Source organism: Plecotus auritus (genome assembly GCF_963455305.1).
Source record: "Plecotus auritus genome assembly, chromosome: 4".
Classification (NCBI taxonomy): domain Eukaryota; kingdom Metazoa; phylum Chordata; class Mammalia; order Chiroptera; family Vespertilionidae; genus Plecotus; species Plecotus auritus.
The window spans coordinates 142,084,053-142,102,248 of record NC_137775.1 but is presented as its reverse complement, the minus strand read 5'-3'; the positions used below and the strand labels follow the sequence as shown (position 1 = coordinate 142,102,248).

The 18,196-nt window shown below is 43.2% G+C and overlaps 1 protein-coding gene across 1 annotated transcript in view; it reads right to left on the bottom strand.

The window, feature by feature from the left end:
• CNTNAP2 (contactin associated protein 2) overlaps nt 1–18,196 on the bottom strand; it is a 1,915,008-nt gene that overhangs the window by 186,999 nt on the left and 1,709,813 nt on the right. Inside the window, exons 17-18 of the mRNA XM_080666270.1 lie at nt 13,376–13,594; nt 843–1,079 (exon numbers count right to left, since the gene is read on the bottom strand). Coding sequence (XP_080522396.1) covers nt 843–1,079; nt 13,376–13,594 — 456 coding nt within the window. The remainder of the gene's footprint in view (nt 1–842; nt 1,080–13,375; nt 13,595–18,196) is intronic.

Genomic DNA, 18,196 nt, shown 5'->3' with positions numbered 1-18,196 from the left:
CATTTCAGGTGTAACTCAGGAAGGGGGCCAGTCTGCTTCTCTCCAGCCCTCTTGCTTACTTATGGGAAGGGAATGCAGCCCAGGTTGCATTCAGTTGAGTGAATTTTTTCTGGTCACACAGGACCCCAAGGTATATGACAACACGCATGTGCACCAGGCTCTTGTAGTCTGCTGACTGGCTCTGCAGACTTTCCTGGGGATAAAAGAAATCACTCAAAGACTAAAAATAAAAGTAATAACAGATGCTCTGAGCTGAATGATTAGATGTGGTCTCTCAGGTTTCCTGCAGTATAACTGAGGCTGAGAACTACCCACAGAGGATCCTGTGAAAGAGTCACAATGATGACAATGACAGTAACCGGACAAATGGGCTTCCTTGGAAGTCCAGCTTGAATCCAGTCTCTTAGCAACCAGAGGTGAGGGTGGGATGGGTGTCAAGACCCTGGTTTGCATTCACTGAATCCTTTGGCAACCCATGCATCCAGTGTGTTGACCCCTCTGATGTCTCTAAGTGGGAGCGTCAGGCCTGAGTCCCCTTTCAGAGGCCACTTACTCTGTCACTCAGCATGAGGGTGTGACATAGCTTTTTGCTTGGTAATGTTGTAGTCAGTGCACAGTTTGTTGGAATTTGGGGGAAATTCTGCACCTCACTCAAAGCATTTCTTATCTCATCGTATTAAACATCAGATTAGGGACTGATGGAGACTCCCTACCTAAGGTGGGAGAAGAATTCTGGACATTTTGAGAATAAAGGTGCACTTTGTGCAGCTGAGAAATCATTATGCAGATGATTTAGGCTTAAAGAGATGTGTAAACATGACCAGAAACTGTTTCTGCCTTACCTTTGTTGCAAAATGTTCCATCATAGGCCGTGTTGGAGCAGTCACAGGAGTAACCATGGTATTTCTCTATGCATTTGCCTCCATTCTCACAGTTAGCCCCATAACTGGTACAGTGGCCTGAGCACCCGGATTTGAACCCGGAAGTAACCTTTGCTCTTTCCTCCAGATCCAGGGTAACCCCATTCATCCTCAGGGAGCGGATGCAGCCCAGGAAGCCCTGCTGACCTCCAGCACCACCTGGGAATGACAGAAGGCATGCGGCTCAGATGGAGGAACCTCTGCTATAGCTTTGTTTTCATTCATCATGCCTTGAACAATTGTGGAAGGAGATGAGATGGCCAAGCGCAGCTAGCATGCTCATTTTCTTTCTTTTTAAAAAATATTTTTATTGATTTCAGAGAGGAATGGAGAGGGAGAGAGAGAGATAGAAACATCAATGGTGAGAGAGAATCGGTTGGCTGCCTCCTGCACGCCCCACACTGGGGATTGAGCCCGCAACCCAGGCATGTGCACTGACCAGGAATGGAACCATGACCTCCTGGTTCATAGGTCGATGTGCAACCACTGAGTCAAGCCACCCAGGCTGGCATGCTCACTTTCAAATGGGTCTTGCTTAATAGAGAAACTAGATGCTTTCTTCCCTAAAGCTATACTGCCTAATTAAAAGAGGCTGTCTTCTGAGATGCAATCATTTGGCTACAGAAATAAAATGTTTGGAGATACACAAAAAATATATAAGCTGTTTTGGAAGTCTTATCTAGTTTCCTATAGAAAAGAAGTTTATAGAAATCTCTGGGGTTTTTGCTCTTTAATCTCATGTCCTTCAGTTCCACTATCTATTGACAGAAATATGCAAAGGCAGAGAGACATGAGTATATTAACGTAGTTATAAAGTCAATTAGTTGGAAGGGGTAAGTCCATTTAAAAAGTGGTTGTCTCATGGAATGCTTTGCTTCAGAGTTCATGGTAAGGATTCCCAGGTCCTTGTTTGGAGTGGTTGGAAGTTGGAATTAATAATTTTTCACAAAAGTCAACCACACCACATTTATTACCAGGTCAGGTCAAATTTCATTGCTTTTGTCTAAATGTCACTGCAAGACATACAGCACAAAGAGCAAGTTCATTGTGATTTTTGGAGAGTTAGATGGAGGTCCATGAGCATGAAAATATTAAATTATTCCTAACCAATTTCATAGAAGGATTTGTTGGAGCATTTTATCTAGGTGGGTTTAATTGTGTCTGTAATGACTTTAGCTATGCTTTTTTTTTTTTTTTTTTAAAGCAGTTGGTACAAAGGGAAGAACTCAAGTTTATACACATGTCTGTATTTTAGAGTAACAACTTTTCTGGACATTAAATAAACTGAATTGTAGTTAAAATTATTAAACAAAATATGTGATGAGATTTAGAAAAAAGATACTGTTAATAAAATAAAAGTTACACTTTTATTGGAGGCTATGCAGTAGGTTCTCTCCCACATGCCTTATATATGTTAATCACCCGGTTCTCACAATGCCAGGTAGGCATTATTATCACTACAGCCATTGTACAGATGAGAAAACTGAGGCTTAGAGAAATTCAGAATTTACTCAAGGACTCAAAGCTCCAAAGTGGCCACACTGTGTTGGATCTGCCTTATTCTTTTGTCTACGGTCTTAAACTCTGTTCGGTATTGACCATCTGATGCAGAAGAAGAGCATTATGGTCAGTGCCCATAGAGGTCCATATGTTTTGGAGGTTTTCAAAGATGGAGTGGTCTGTAGGACTGTGACAGTTAGGGAAAGTTGGTAGTTGGGGGTTTGATTCCCATCACTTGTTCTATTATGTTGAGAAAAAGTGTACAATGTGGCATACTCAGCAGACAGGGCCTTAGCTGCAGAGACGGATTAGCATTTTCTTGGACCTGAAAATCCTCGGCCATGAAATGACAAACAAAGCACTCTATTATCTTTATAAACCCAAGGCCAACATTCTCTCACTGGGTAGTTCATAGATTTGAATAATGATTCTCCAGGGATTATTTATTAAAGAAAATATTTGAAGACAGGCTTAATTGAAGGGAGTCCAATGCCCTTTTCGATCAATGCTATGGGATAGTAGATGACAAAGAAGTTATAAGAAACGACCACTTGGAAGGACTTCCCATTTTGCAATCTGCTGGTCAGCTCAGCCCCACACCTCTGTGCTGCAGAGAACCGGGGCCTTTGCCATGATTTGGAAGAATTTCAATCAATTAGTCACCTTTTATGTGTTAAAATTTTAATTTGGCTTCTATAATTTTAGCCCCTATGGATTTTGTTTTTGCAATAAGGATTTTCCAAGGGCTTTTTTTCCAATTAAGGCTTTGCCATTTAAATTTTCACCACTACATCCTATCAAAATATGCTAAAATTTAAAAATCCTTGTTTTTAGATATCGCCCTCTCTTTTCCCCTTATTACAAATGTAACAGTTTTTCACTGTGGAAACTAAACATACTGATAAGTGAAATGAAAAAGAGAATCTGTAATGTTACTCAGATATAACTTTCACTTTAACAAATAGCCTTTTCTACTTTTATCTATGAGCTTACACATGTGTAAAAAATAAGGCAAAGGAAGAAATGCAATCATGATATACACATTGTTTTGAAATATGCTTTTTTGCACTCAATATATCACAAAACATTTTCTAAGCAATGTGCAACTGGAACATCTTGTTTAAGCCTGCACAGTAGCTCGCCCTGTGAGAACTTAGTTTGCTCTTCCACAACCATTGGACTACCAACAAATTTCCATTTTATATGATACTGTAATGAATATCCCTTTAAGAACCTTTGTACACTTGTCCAGTTTTTACTTAGAATTAATTCTTATAGTTATGTAATTGCTGGGCACAAGGGTATATACATTTTACTTTCATTATTATCATTTTTTTAAATATTCACCCAAGGATAATTTTTTCCATTGATTTTCAGAGAGAGTAGAAAGCAGGGGTAGAGAGAGAGGAGAAAGAGAGGAGAGAGATAGAAACATCAATGTGAGAGAGACACATTGATTGGTTGCCTCCTGCACATGCTCTGACTGGGGCTGGGGATTGAACTTACAACCCAGGGGGATGTGCCCTTGACCAGGAATTGAACCCTTGACCTTTCAGTGGGCAGGCTGACATTCTAACCACTGAGCAATCCCAGCCAGAGCTACATCTTTAAAGGCATTGGAAATATATTTTCCTCTAAGAATAAGTTAATAATTTGTATTTCACCCATGGAGTATGATATGCCCACCTTCTTCACACCAAGTCTAATATTAGGCAGGAGCCATTTGAATTTATAGGTTGAGGGGAGAAGAGTTCATTGCTTCAAATACTGTGATTTGAATGATTTTTGTGTGTTACCAATTCTTATATTTTGTTTCTTCTTGGGGGGAAGGAGAAGTCCTATTTCTTATTCATTTATAATCATAGTAGTGGACCAGTGCATGAAATTTGTGCACATTAGAAGGGAATTAATTAGAGGAAATATTTTAATATTGCAATTTGCCCTTTCTCTATAATAGAAGTGAAAAAAAATTAGTAAAATGTATGTGAAAATCTTCCTCCTGTCAGAATCTGGGGCATGCCATGGGACCCAGAGTCAAGTCTCCGCCCACCTGTGCGCACCTCACAATCGCACGAGACCCAAACCTGGCCGTCCCCGTCCCCATTGGGCGAGATCCAGACCCAGCTGGCCCCACCCTCGTCAAGTCCCACCAGGTGAGGGGTGCAGCCTCAGGTCCCCTGGCCCGGTGCCAGGTGGGGGGTGCAGCCTCAGGTCCCCCATCAAGCCTCACTGGGTGGGGGGTGCAGCCTCAGGTCCCCTGTCTAGCCCCGCTGGGTGGGGGGTACAGCCTCAGGTCTCCTGGTGCATGCCAGGCAGGGGGCACAGCCTCAAGTCCCCCGGGACACCCTCAGGTCCCCTGGCCTGGCGCCGGGGCGGGGGACATGGCCTCAGGTCCCCTGGCCTGGGGCAAAGGGCGTACCTTGAGGTCCCCCGTCAAGCCCCACTGGGTGGGTGGCACGGCCAGAGGTTCCCCGCCCCGGCCTGGCACCATGCAGCCTCAGGTTCCTGCTGATCGCTCATTATAGAAACCCCGCCTCCGCTGTGGGCACAGCCATCTTGTGATGGCGTGAGGGTTAATTTGCATATTACCTCTTTATTATATAGGAGGATTTTGGGCTGTAACTCTTTGTTGTAAATGTGATAACTACCTTCTTCCAGTTGTGCCTGTTAATACATAAATAATGTTTCTTTTTCCCTTTGAAAGTTTTGAATGTTTATGTAGTTAGATCCATCTATTTTATGTGTATGATTTCTGCCTTTGGTATTAGACTTAGAACAAACTTCTCAAATCCAAAATAATATAATTATTCAATTATATTTTATTCCAGCACTTTAATGATCTTACTTCTCTTAACATTCTACTCTTTCAATCTATCTGGGATGTATTTAATTAGGAAATAATTCATTTTATTGGGTCTCAGTAATAGTTGAGAATTTGAAGAAGAGATTGTTAAAAGACTCTAAGTAACTGTTAATATGACAAAAAAATCAGAGATTAAAAAGGGCCAATTGGCAGAGCAAATAAATCTAGATTAGATCATAATTTTATTCTTATTAAGGCAAATACTTAGATATTTCATGTATGTAGGCCTCATTCCATAAAGGGTTAGAGGGGGCAGCCTTTTCTGTTTCTCTGCCTCTCTGCCTTTGACCAGAGAGCTGGTCCTGGGTCTTTCTGAGCTTTTGCATTTGTCAGTCTTTCTTCCTGCTCTCTCCCCATCAGGACTGTTGACTGGGGTTAGCTGTGTGGCTTTCATCAAACCTCTTAGTCTCTTCTCAGCATCAATTTTTCCTATCCATAAAAAAAGAGGTTGAACTAGGTGATGTCTCTGATTCCTTCCAGCTCTAAGTTGCTCTGTGATGTATAACCTCTCCCTCTGTACTTATATGTCTCCATCTCTATATTTGAGTAAATTACTCTCAATTTGCCCTAAATTTCCTTCTCTTCCTTTTCCTTCATTGCACTACTGCCTGACTTCCCCACTTCCTTCTCTTAACTGACCGTAACAGATGACTGTAGTCTAATTTGTATTTGTTGCCTCCATTAAATAAAGTTTTATACTCTCTCTTTTTAATTTATAAAGCAGATAAGTGGGATGTCATTTCTCTTGAAAGAAAAACTGAATAAATGATGCTCTTTTCTTATTTAGATGGCCTCTGATTTATTAAATTGGTCAGTGAGCTGTAAAGTACTTTTACTGTTTTAGTCCATATGCAGAAAAATGTTTGGTGCTGAAAATGGTCGTTATATATTATGCAAAAGATGTTAATGCACTAGAATCCCTGATAATTATTTAAGTTTAACTCGTGCTCTACAGAAATCTTTCTTGATGACAGATGTCCTAAGTTTAAATTGTAGGTCTGCAAGCAAAAATGCTACTTAACCTTTGTTGATTAGAAAATCAACACATTGTCATTAGAGAGAGCCCCATCACGCAAGGGCTTCACACACATTTGTCAGAGTCAGACCTGTGATAATTATGTAAGGTGAGATTGGGTTTAATTTGTAAATCATTTTTCATGGGAAATGCTATGCAAGTATTGCAATTACAGATTAATTAAGAAAATTCTGTAACTACCCATAATGAATGATACACCATCAAGTGCATAGGAGATTGCTCAGGAGATTGAGGCAACATAATCAGGTATTAAATTAAACAAAAGGGCAAATTCATGACCCAGAGGAATTTTTTCTTTCATCACTGATGTCTCTCTCCCTCCCTTCCTCTCTGAGATCAATAAAAATATATTAAAAAACACAAAGCTGAGTGAAAGGGTAAAACACAGAATGAGAGCTGTAGTACAATAAAGTATGACACAGAAAGGTAATACTATGAATTTTCTAGAACATACATATATTTGAACAAATATATAACAGACATACATAAAATACACTCAGTTGGGTACCAGCAATGTTGAGAGAATGGAATTCAGAATGGTGAAAAAAGAGGAAAAATAGTAAAGTGACATTAAAATGAATAAGGGACACTGTAGGATATGCCAATAGGACCATGAAATGAAGAGTGCGTCCTATGCAATGCTAACCGGCGCCCCCCAGGACCCCCCCACCACTGGGCCTGGGGAGCATTTAGTGCAAAACAACTATTTATTTGAGCTAATAAAAGTGGATCCTCTCATTCTCTTAGAGCATCACAGGACAGACTATAGGGCTGTGAGTTCCCATCCCTTTCTCAATATCTGTGTTACTGAGGCGAATTTCCTTTTTTACAGTCTTATTCTGTGTGACAGGTGCCATTTATTATCATAAAGTTTTTAGTTCAGTACTTAATGAAAAAGTAAGAAATCTATATGGGAAATTATTATTATTATTATTATTATTATTATTAATCCTCACCTAAAGATATTTTATTGATTTTTTAAAGAGAGTGTAAGGGAGGGGAAGATCTACATCGATATCTGTATCTATATCTATATCTATTTTAATTTTTAATTTTTTTTTGAGAGAGAAATATCAATGTGAGAGAGAATTTTAATTGGTTGCCTCCTGTATGCACCCCAACCAAGGCTGGGCATTGAACCTACAACCCACGTACATGCCCATATGGGAAGTAATTTAATAAATTTGTTGAAAAAAAATTTCCCATATTGATTGCAAAATTAAAATGTCTTCCCTAGATCAGATCATTCCAATTGCCAGGAGAAAACTGGTGTGGAAGGCCACAGAGTCCCTGCAGCCGTGCTCTTGGGGCAGGTGAGCTATTTTACACAGAAGGTGGACAGTAGGATTGGCTCCTTTCTTAGGTTTGAAATCTCTCTCGAAAAGTTTCGACACATATAACCCCTGCCTTAGAAAAGCCCCTATGGAAATAGTTAATTAGCAGACTATGTTTTAGTTAAAGGTTCAAAAAGGTTAAAAGTACACTGTCAATTTGATTATGTTGGAAGTATATATTTTAAAAAAGGTAAAAATTAGCTCTATCATAACTTCTTTTTTTTTCAAATTTTTATTAAGGTATTATATGTGTACATATCTTACCATTGCCCCCCCCCCCCCCACTCCCATACATGCCCTCACCCCCCAATTATCATAACTTCTTTAATATGTTAAAACTCAAACTGTAAAATAGACAGCTGGAATTACAAAAGTTAATTAGTTTTGACCACTAAAGGGCAAAGGGTAGGAAAAACATATGGCGAGTCTTCGTGGGGAAGGGCCATCCTTCACCTGAGGTATGGGAGGGTATTCCCACTGAGAAGAGAGCTGCTCACTCAGCATGGCCTCCTGCGGAGGCTGGAGGCAGAGGTCAGGTTGATAAGTGAATGAAGCTGGTAACCTGTGACCCGCAGTGAAGGAGCAAGCATTCACAGAGCAGCTTCTGCAGTTTGTCTGCATCTTTGCTTTGTAGATAGTTCATTGATTTATTCTAGTGATTTCTTTAATCTAGCAAATCATTTTCTCTTCTTTCTGTATTTGGGCAGGTGTTTCCAGGCATGAGATCACTCCCTGCCTGTGTCTGGGTGGGGAGCCAGAGCACCAGTTATAAGGGTCAGGGCAGAAACTACATTATAGTCCCGGCCACCATCTCACTGCTGCCAAACAGGAGAGACCTCAATTTGAGGGAGGAAGACTGACTACTAGATCTAGGGCCCAGCCTGCTCTGAGAAGCTGTCTTTCATAACAGTCTGACTTTCTCTGTGGCTTTTTTCAGGCTTTCATCATGCCTGATTTCAGTCTGTGGCACCTAGCAAAAAGATACTTCCAAAGATGGAAAATACCACATTTTGAGAGAAGAATTTTGGAGAAAGTTTATAAGGAAAAATACCTTCTTTCTTTGCAGATGGGATGAACTAAGTTTAAATGTAACTATTAACTCAAAGAAGTAATAAAAAATACATATTTCACTTATTCATTCATTCGAGGACTCCCTCAGCAAATAGTCATTGGACAAGTACCATAGCCTTATTCTAGATCTTGGATGTCATGTAGCTTACCTTCTGGGGGTGGGGGGAGCAAAAACATAAATGGAAAGATTACAAGTTGTAAGGAGAATGCATAATGGTAAATGACTCTAGACAGAGTGGTCAGAGAAGGCCTCTCTGAGGAGGTACCAAAGCAGAGATGAGTGATGTGAAGGAGTCAGTTAGCTGTGTCAATGTCTAGGGAGGTATTTCAGGCAGAGGGAACAGTCAGTGCAAATGCTTGCTCTAAAGCAGGAGAAAGCTGGGGGTATTCAAGGGACATCTCAAGACTCTGGAGACCAGTTAGGTGACTAGTAAGGAGATCAGTTAAGAGATTAGTTAGGAGACTAGTTAAGAGACTAGTTAGGAGACCAATTAGGAGACTAGTTAGGAAACCAGTTAGGAGACTAATTGCAGTAGTCCAAGTAAGCAGCATGTGGCCTTGACCGGGGTGAGATCTGTGTCAGTAGAGCAGAGGGTATACATCTGGGGCTCAGTCTGGAAGTAGAATCACAAACTTAGTATTGATGGGCAGTAATGAAGGAAAGAGGATGTTAAAGGTAACCCCAAATTTTGGGCTCTGTGAAAATGGGTGTCAGTGAGCTCCCCTGCTCCCCATTAGCCCTCATGAAGACACTGCTTCTACTCTGAGTCACCAACCGCGCCTCCCGCACAGCACAGAAGATACTGAAAGAGTGAGAATTAATTTTTCGGCTGCTTTGGGCTGACATCTTGCACAGAAGCATAGCTCCCTTACCCCAGGGAAATTTGGAAGATGTCTGAGCTAAATGAGTTGAGCCTGGACATTTCTCATTAGTTAAGAGGACCTAACCTTCTCTCTCTATGAGCCACTTAGGAGCTTGACTCCTTCCTGAGGCTTTCTCTCAGCTCTCTTGAACTCTGACCTCCTCCTTAAACTAACCCAAGAACAGTGACATGCTCTGGCCTGGCTGAAGCTGACTGTAAATTCACCTTTCCATCAGCCATCTTCCCTGCATAGTCCTGTCTTCTATGGCTCATGCTTGCCAACTCTCTGACCAGCTCCTAGGATGGCTATGGGGCTCCAGGCCTCACAGCCCAGCCACCATGATCAGTGGCCAGAGCCCCGAACTCCCTGGCAGGTCTCTGTGCTATAAAGGGCTTTGGCTCAATCCAGCCTGGTATTGTTCATACTTAGATAATGACTTTGAGCATCTCTGCTGCTCTCCAAACACAAGGAAAAATCTGTCCTGGGGCTGCCTGAGGCTGCCACCCTGAGCATAGTTCTGAGTCTGTGGGCTGGCTGAGGCTACAGGCAATCATGGAGGAGGTGAATGTTACATGGAAGAAGAAGAAAGCTGAGAGTAAAGGTAAAATATAGAGAAGTGACTCAATGCATACTGACGATGCCAGGAACTCTCTGCACTGCTTCCCATGGACTATCTCATCGCATCCTGAGATGCAGAAACGGTGTCTCTTTTTAACACAGAAACATTAAGGAACCTGTCAGTGGTCTCTCAGCTAGGAAGTGGCAGGTGCAGGTGGGATTCAAAGCCCACAATGTCAACCACATGACACTGTGGAAAGAACTGCTTGGCAGCTCAGGCCTTTTTAACCATTTCTAAACTCATAATCATAAATGGTTAAAATCGGAAGAAAATTTGGTAACCAAATAATCCAAATGCTTTATTAGGCAGATGAAAAAAAAAGATTCAAAAGGGAAAGTGATAATACTCGGTCAACCTGATACTTCTTTTTGGAGTAGAACTGAGAACAACTCAAGTTGTCTGAATCCCTACTGAACAGTCTTGGGATAACTGACTCCATGATAAACAAAGGGAATCTCACAAAACTCCTGTGACCCCCACCCCCACTTTTTCATTTCCTTGCTTGTCCTTTCTGTTCCTCTTTATTCTTCTTCCTGAGATGCTGTTTTTTTGCCTGTCCCTTATGATTAATTATTCTATCGAATTCAGCCCCAGCCCAGTATTCTTCTCTTTTTATAAGTTGTTCTTGTTTAAACAAATCAAAACTTTCCCAAGACCATAATAAATGTTTCACCTAACCCTCTCTGCTTTATGACTTTACTTAGTCTCCAAATTTCTTAAAGACAACTATAGTCAGTGAACAGGAAGTGATAACAGTAAAGTTGGACTTCTATATCCAGGAACAAGTTAAAAACAAACAAACAAACAAAGAAAAACTGGTCAATTAGGGTAGAACCTAACGAGCATGCTTGGGACTAACAGGGTTTTGGAAGAAACTTGTCTTAGGTAATCTGGGCAGGACATATTGATAAAGTGAACTTTGCTCACAATATTTAGCAGGAATCAGTGAACGTGATGTTTACTTCATACAAAATAATTTAAAAACAATGTAATTTTGAGAACTATAAATTGAGGGAAGGATTTGGAAGGGGCAAGTTCTAGTTGGCATGGAGGAGTCAGTATTTTACTTCACAATCCAGGTGTCTTTCCTGGCCCCTGGCTGACATGGCTTTTTAACAAGCCAGTCTTACCTCCAAAATGAATGGACTAAGCTAACGCTCTGTAGCAAACAGGTGGATATCCAAATTTACCTTTCTTTTTGTGACTTTTAATGTTTCCTTTCTTAAAAAAAATTACCTTTATTGTTGAAAGTATTATAGATATCTCCCTCTTCTTCCCCATGGACCCCCCAACCCACACCAGCCCCCAACTGTAGGCCTTCACTGCACTATTGTCTGTGTCCATGGGTTATGCATATCCTATCTAATAAAATAGTAATATGCAAATTAACCATCACACCACTACACCCACAAGCCACGCCCACCAGCCAATCAGGAGCAAATTAACCCAACCAAGATGGCTGCGGCCATGGAGCAAGCAGGAGGCTTGGGTTTCCCTGGCATTGGAGGAAGCCAAGCTTTCCACACACCCTGGCTGGCCTAGGCCTCCACTCAAGGCTACAAAGTTTCAATTGTAGAAGATAAATAAATCCCAGATCCCAGGGCCTCCACTTGGGTCACCAGGGGGCGTGGCTGGCCTGCAAACCACCACAGGCCCCTCACCCAGGCCACCCCACACCACAAGGGAACCCCCAGCCTGATCCGGGACACCCTTCAGGGCAAACCAGCTGGCCCCCACCCGTGCACCAGGCCTCTATCCTTCCTATCTAATAAAAGAGTAATATGCAGATTGACCATCACTCCAACACACAAGATGGCTGCCCCCATGTGGTCAAAGATGGCTGCCCCCATGTGGACACAAGATGGCCGCCACAATATGGCCAGCAGGGGAGGGCAGTTGGGAGGGACCAGGCCTGCAAGGGAGGGCAGTTGGGGTAGATCAAGCCTGCAGGGGAGGGCAGTTAGGGGTGACCAGGCCGGCAGAGGAGGGTAGTTAGGGGTGACCAGGCTGGCAGGGGAGTGGTTAAGGGGTGATCAGGCTGGCAGGCAGAAGCGGTTAGGGGCAATCAGGAAGGCAGGCAGGCGAGCAGTTGGGAGCCAGCAGTCCTGGATTGTGAGAGGGATGTCCGACTGCTCAGAGAGAGGGAGGGGGGTGTCTAAGGTATAAGGTGGAATCTGGCCTCAAAGTCCTTCAAAATTGCTTTTTTTTTGTTAATCTTCACCCATGGATTATTTTTTTTCCATTGATTTTTTTAGAGAGAGTGGAAGGGAGGGGGAGAGACAGAAAGAGAGAAAAACATTGATGTGAGAGAGACACATTGATTGGCTACCTCCTGCATGCACCCTGACTAGGATGGGGACTGAGCGTGAAACCAAGCTATATCCCCTTCACTGGAATTGAAACAGAGACCTTCAGTCTGCAGGCTGAAGCTCTAACTAGTGAGCCAAACTAGCTATGGCCAAACTTGCTTTCTTTTAATTCAACAGAGAGGAAATGGCTAATTTCCTAAACTGTTAGTTTTTTCGGAAAACAAAATTTAAAATTGAATAAGCTACGGAAATAGGACTTGATATGAAGTAGTGTCAGGTCCAGCTGGACCAGGTCAAAGCAAAGACTAGCTGTGAGGCTGAACCTACTTCTTGCACAGGCCGCTTAACAGTTTGCTGCTTAAATTTTGTCCCAGTGTTATCTTTTTCCAATGTAGGAGGAATCTTTGCAAGAAGTCTAAAGGAAGGAATGGGTTTCTACTTATCATTTCAAGCAAACCTGAATTTAGGGAGCCCATATTCCCTCCATCCATCCCTCCGTCCCTCCCTTCCTTCCTTCCTTTGCACAGTACCAATGTTCCAAATTATCAAAGGATTTTATATGGTTCTAAAACCATAAACCTAAAGTTGAATAGGTTAGAGACCTCAGAGATGTCCCTGGCTCCCCTCTGGTTCCACAGACAAGGACTGTGAGCTCCAGACAGTGGGAAGTGGAACTGGACATCGGTCTCTTGAATCCTCTCTCTCATTCCATTCTGTCTGGGGAGAGACTACAAGAGGCCTAGATAATTACTTTTAGAAAGATCTCCTGCAAAGCACTCCATAGGGGGTTTTATTTTTTCCATTGTGAAGGTTAGTAAAACCAGCAGAGGGGAAAGATGGTGGCCTTGACATTACTCACCAACAAACAGCTGGCTGTAGAGTTCCAGGCGGGTGTGACCCTCTGTCGGGGCCTTTCGGATCTGCTGTGGCAGCCGATCCACCTGCAGGCTGGCCTGCTTGACATTCCTCTCGGCGGTGACCCGGTGCCACTGGTCATCATTGAGAGGTGTGGGCGACCTCACCACAATCTCCACGGGCCCATTTCCAACATCAAATGAAAAGGACACTTCTGTGGCAGCTGGAGAAGCAGAAAGCATGGAAAGCATGTGAATATTCTCCCTTGAGATACCAAAGAGCAGAAGAAAAACAAAACAGGGTGAGAAAAATAACCTAAGCCTGTTACTTTTTACAAAGGTCCATGAAAAACAATCGTTTGAATAAGGATCAATAAGGATTAATAACCAAGGGGAGGAAAACAGACTTGTATCAGGGGCCAGGCATATGTTTATTTTCTTTATCTTTAGAGGCCTATGGAGAAGTTACCATCATTGACTCTAGATAAGAAAACAGGTCTGGAAAAGTTAAGCACATATAGCGTGTCTTAGATTTCATGAATAATGAAGTCAGGATGTGAACCCAGGCTTGCCAGATTTTTCAGAGCCTGGATTTAAAAAAATATTTTTTTTATTGATTTCAGAGAGGAAGGGGGGGGGGGGCGAGAGAGAGAGAGAGAGAGAGAGAGAGAGAGAGAGAGAGAGAGAAACTTCAATGATGAGAGAGAATCATTGATCAGCTGCTTCTTGCATGCCCCTCCCACCCCCGGGGATTGAGCCCACAACCCAGGCATGTGCCCTGACTGGGAATCAAAGTGTGACCGCAGTTCTCTCAACCATGGAACCACACTGGCTGGGCCAGAGCCTGGATTTTTTGATTCTATACCCAATCTTACCCTTTAAAAAAAAAAGTACTTTTATTGATTTCAGAGAGGAAGGGAGAGGGATAGAGAGATAGAAACATCAATGAGAGAGAATCATTGATTGGCTGCCTCCTGCATGCTCCCTATTGGCATGTGCCCTTGGCCAGAGTTGAACCTGGGACCCTTCAGTCCGCAGGCCGATGCTCTATCCACTGAGCAAAACCAGCTAGGGCCCAATCTAACTCTTCAGTAACTCCCAGGAAGAGCTTAATAAAACATCCTTTTCCTGCTCCATCCCCAGAAATTCTGGCTCAGTTGGTCTGGTGGAGGCATTGGTATTTTTAAAAGCTCCCTGGAAAAATATTAATAGAGAGCTACTGCTTTGGGGGAATTCACAAAACTTCTTTTCATTAATCTAATCATTGCAGTTCCTACTGGAAGTGAGGGAGTCATGAATTGTTGATGAATGTCAATGAAGGTGACCTGCATCTCCTTCAGACTATGTGCGGCTGTCCGGAAGGCAGCTCCACATCCCGGCCGAACAACCTCCTTTTGGGAATCATTCGTTGCACACTGGTCATTCCCCACCTGTGATGCTGAATCCTTCTAGTCACCTACCCTCCAGTACTGACCACATCAATCTTTTTCATAGATCTGCTGCAAATGAGCCTCCTTCTGCAATAAACCACCAACAATAGAAAATGGATTCGGTGGTTGCTTAGGCAATTTTGCTTGTAAGCAGTTTTCCTGCTTCACATTTTAGGTTTTTTTTAAGTTCTCAATGTTTTATAAACATGGTTTTTAAATGTATATTTTTCTTGCAATCAGCAAGAGAGGCAGCACATGTCCCTAGCTCCTCGGGCTTGGTGAATTCTTTTCCATCTTAAAGAGGTGGCCCACCAGATTCTCTAACTTTGCTCATAAAGAGATTTAGCTCCTCTATCTACCATTAAGCCTTGGCCTAATCTCTAAGCAGTTTAATTTTTTTCCAGGCTAATGGAAAATTCCGCTTCTCTGGACTGGTACCATTTTGAGATGATGTCACAAGCAATCAAACTTCTAATTTAAAAACCACAGTAGGCCAGATTCTGCCAGGACTTGGACTGTTCCCTGCCTCTGGGTCAGGCCCCTCTGAAAGCTGCATTAACGTTACTGAGCTACAGGGATATTAGATGCAGAGCTCAATTTAATCAACCTAATTGTACTGAGGAATTTTGATCTATTATGTCACCAGAAAGGGAACTTTAATTTCAACACCTGTGGCGGTTCCTGCACACACTCTAGTGAAATATCTCCTGCAAATTAGGAGCTCCTGCCTCCAGGAGTCACTGTGACTCAATGGAGGCCAGTGACCTTCATCAAGGTTTCTAAGGAAGTAAGAATGCAGATTGACAACCCTCTGACTCATCCACTGAACGATCTTTCCCTGTCTTTCTGGTATAGTCAAGGGGGAAAAAGCATCCCCAGTCTTAAGATTGAATCTGTTATGTTCTTGCAGTGCTATGTTTTAGCAGATGCATTCTAAAATATAAGTTGTCAGAACAGCAAGAGCACAAGGTTTCCTGAGCTAAGCGGAAAAGATTGTTTCGTTTTAAAGGTATCAACAGCCATCAGGGAAATAGAATCTAGGGATAAATTGAGTTTAACCCTAAGGTTTGACTCGGAGGGATAGATGCTGCTCTGATTTCCTCTCCTCCTGCTATGATGAATTCTTGTCCAGGTCTTTAAATTCTTGTCCAGGTCCACCATTTAGAGAAACTCCAAGGACCAGAAGTTAACTGGGAAATACACATACTTTTTCTCAGCTTGTCACACTGTATCTCCTGTTTCTTCCTCTGGACTATGGCTCTTCTTAACATCAATGTTTCTTTCTAGAGAAGCAAATCCTGCTGTAGCTTAGTCAGGGGTCAATGAGAGAGACTCAGGACCTCAAGACTGAGGTCCTCTGGGAGCATAACCCTCCTTAAAGAGCCTACATTTGGGTTTTGCTGAAGCAATATTCACAGTTTCAGCACACTCCTCTTCCCTTCACGTGCTTCCTGGGGAAGGAGACTGCAAGGCCAGTGTGAGAGCCAAGGAAAGCATTCCTTTTTCTCAGTCATTCCATATGAGCTTCCCTGACATTGCTAAGGGATGCCTTTGAGAAATCCCATCTCCCAGGCAAATGGCAAGCACACTTTAAAAGCTTCTAAGTTCAGTGTGTGGCTGATTGCTTCTGGTCTTCTGGGTGAGAGGAACTGACATTTTAAAAGAGATAATTACAGAGAGAGTTAGAGAGTGAATAAAAGGGAGGCAGCATGAGAGACACCAGAGCCAGTGACTCTGTCCTTTCTTAATGTGCGTCTCCAGTTGTAGACGAAGTGTTGCCCTGTTTCTGCCTGTGGAAAAGGAATTCCTTCCATACTGAAAATATTATTTCCAGAAGAAAGTATTTGGGACTTGGATGTATCTGGTGTGGTTCATTGGAAAGAACATTGTAGCAAATACTAACAGTTGCCTTTCCATTAGTATCAAGAATGAGGAAGCATCTGAGATTCATCCTACTTGCAACCAAACACGTTGGCCTACCATAGTTCCACAGATGCTGGCCGAAGACAGGAGACACATGGGCCAGATACAAAGGACTTTTTTTATTGACACTGAACAGGCGACATGAACTTCTTGTCCACATGGGTTTCCCATAGTCCCACTGGGGTATGTGAAACAGCCCAGATGGAGTTTGTATCAAGAATTCTGAACTTAGGGAACCACAGTCTTCTAAAAGGGCTGCTAGCAAACCTGCTCAACTGTTGCCCTGAGGAGACACATGAGCTTTATTATCCTGGTCAGAAAATAAATCTGCCCTCTGTTTTGTAGGAAAACACTATCTTCCAAGGCTGTCACCTATACATGTATCCTTTAAAGGGTATAAACAAAGCTATCAATGCTTCGTGCTCAGAAGTCAAGCAGAAATGGGAGAGACTCATGGAAATTTCCCCCCAACAATTAGCCACTCCCCACCTTTCCTTTGTGAGCTCACCCAGTTTTGCCCAGGCATCTATGTTCTTCCACAGAATCTTATTCATCATCCTATCTAATAAAAGAGCAATATGCAAATTGACCGTACCTCTGCTACACCCACAAGCCATGCCCATCAGCCAATCAGGAGAAAGTATGCAAATTAACCCAACCAAGATGGCTGTGGCAACGGATCGAGCAGGAGGCTTGGGTTTCCCTGGCAATGGAGGAAGCCAAGCTTCCTGCACACCCTGGCCAGTCCAGGCTTCTGCTTAAGGATACAAAGTTTCAATTATAAAAGATAAATAAATCCCAACAAAAATGGCTGCGGCCATGGAGTGAACAGGAGGCTTGGGTTTCCCCGGCAATGGAGGAAGCCAAACTTCCTGGCTGGCCTTGGCCTCCGCTCAAGGCTATAAAGTTTCAATTATAGAAGATAAATAAATCCCAGATCCCAGGGCCTCCACTTGGGTCACCAGGGGGCGTGGCCGGCCTGCAAACCACCACAGGCCCCTCACCCAGGCCACCCCACACCCCAAGGGAACCCCCATCCTGATCCAGGACACCCTTCAGGGCAAACCAGCTGGCCCCCACCCATGCACCAGGCCTCTATCCTATCTAATAAAAGAGTAACATGCAAATTGACCATCACTCCAACATACAAGATGGCTGCCCCCATGTGGTCAAAGATGGCTGCCCCCATGTGGACACAAGATGGCCACCACAAGATGGCCAGCAGGAGAGGGCAGTTGGGAGGGACCAGGCCTGCAAGGGAGGGCAGTTGGGGGCGATCGAGCCTGCAGAGCAGGGCAGTTAGGGGTGACCAGGCCGGCAGAGGAGGGAAGTTGGGGGTGACCGGGCCTGCAGGGAAGGGCAGTTGTGGGGGATCCAGGCCTGCAGGGGAGAGCAGTTGGGGGCAATAAGGCTGGCAGGGGAGCAGTTAGGCATCAATCAGGCTGGCAGGGCAGTGGTTAGGGGGTGATTAGG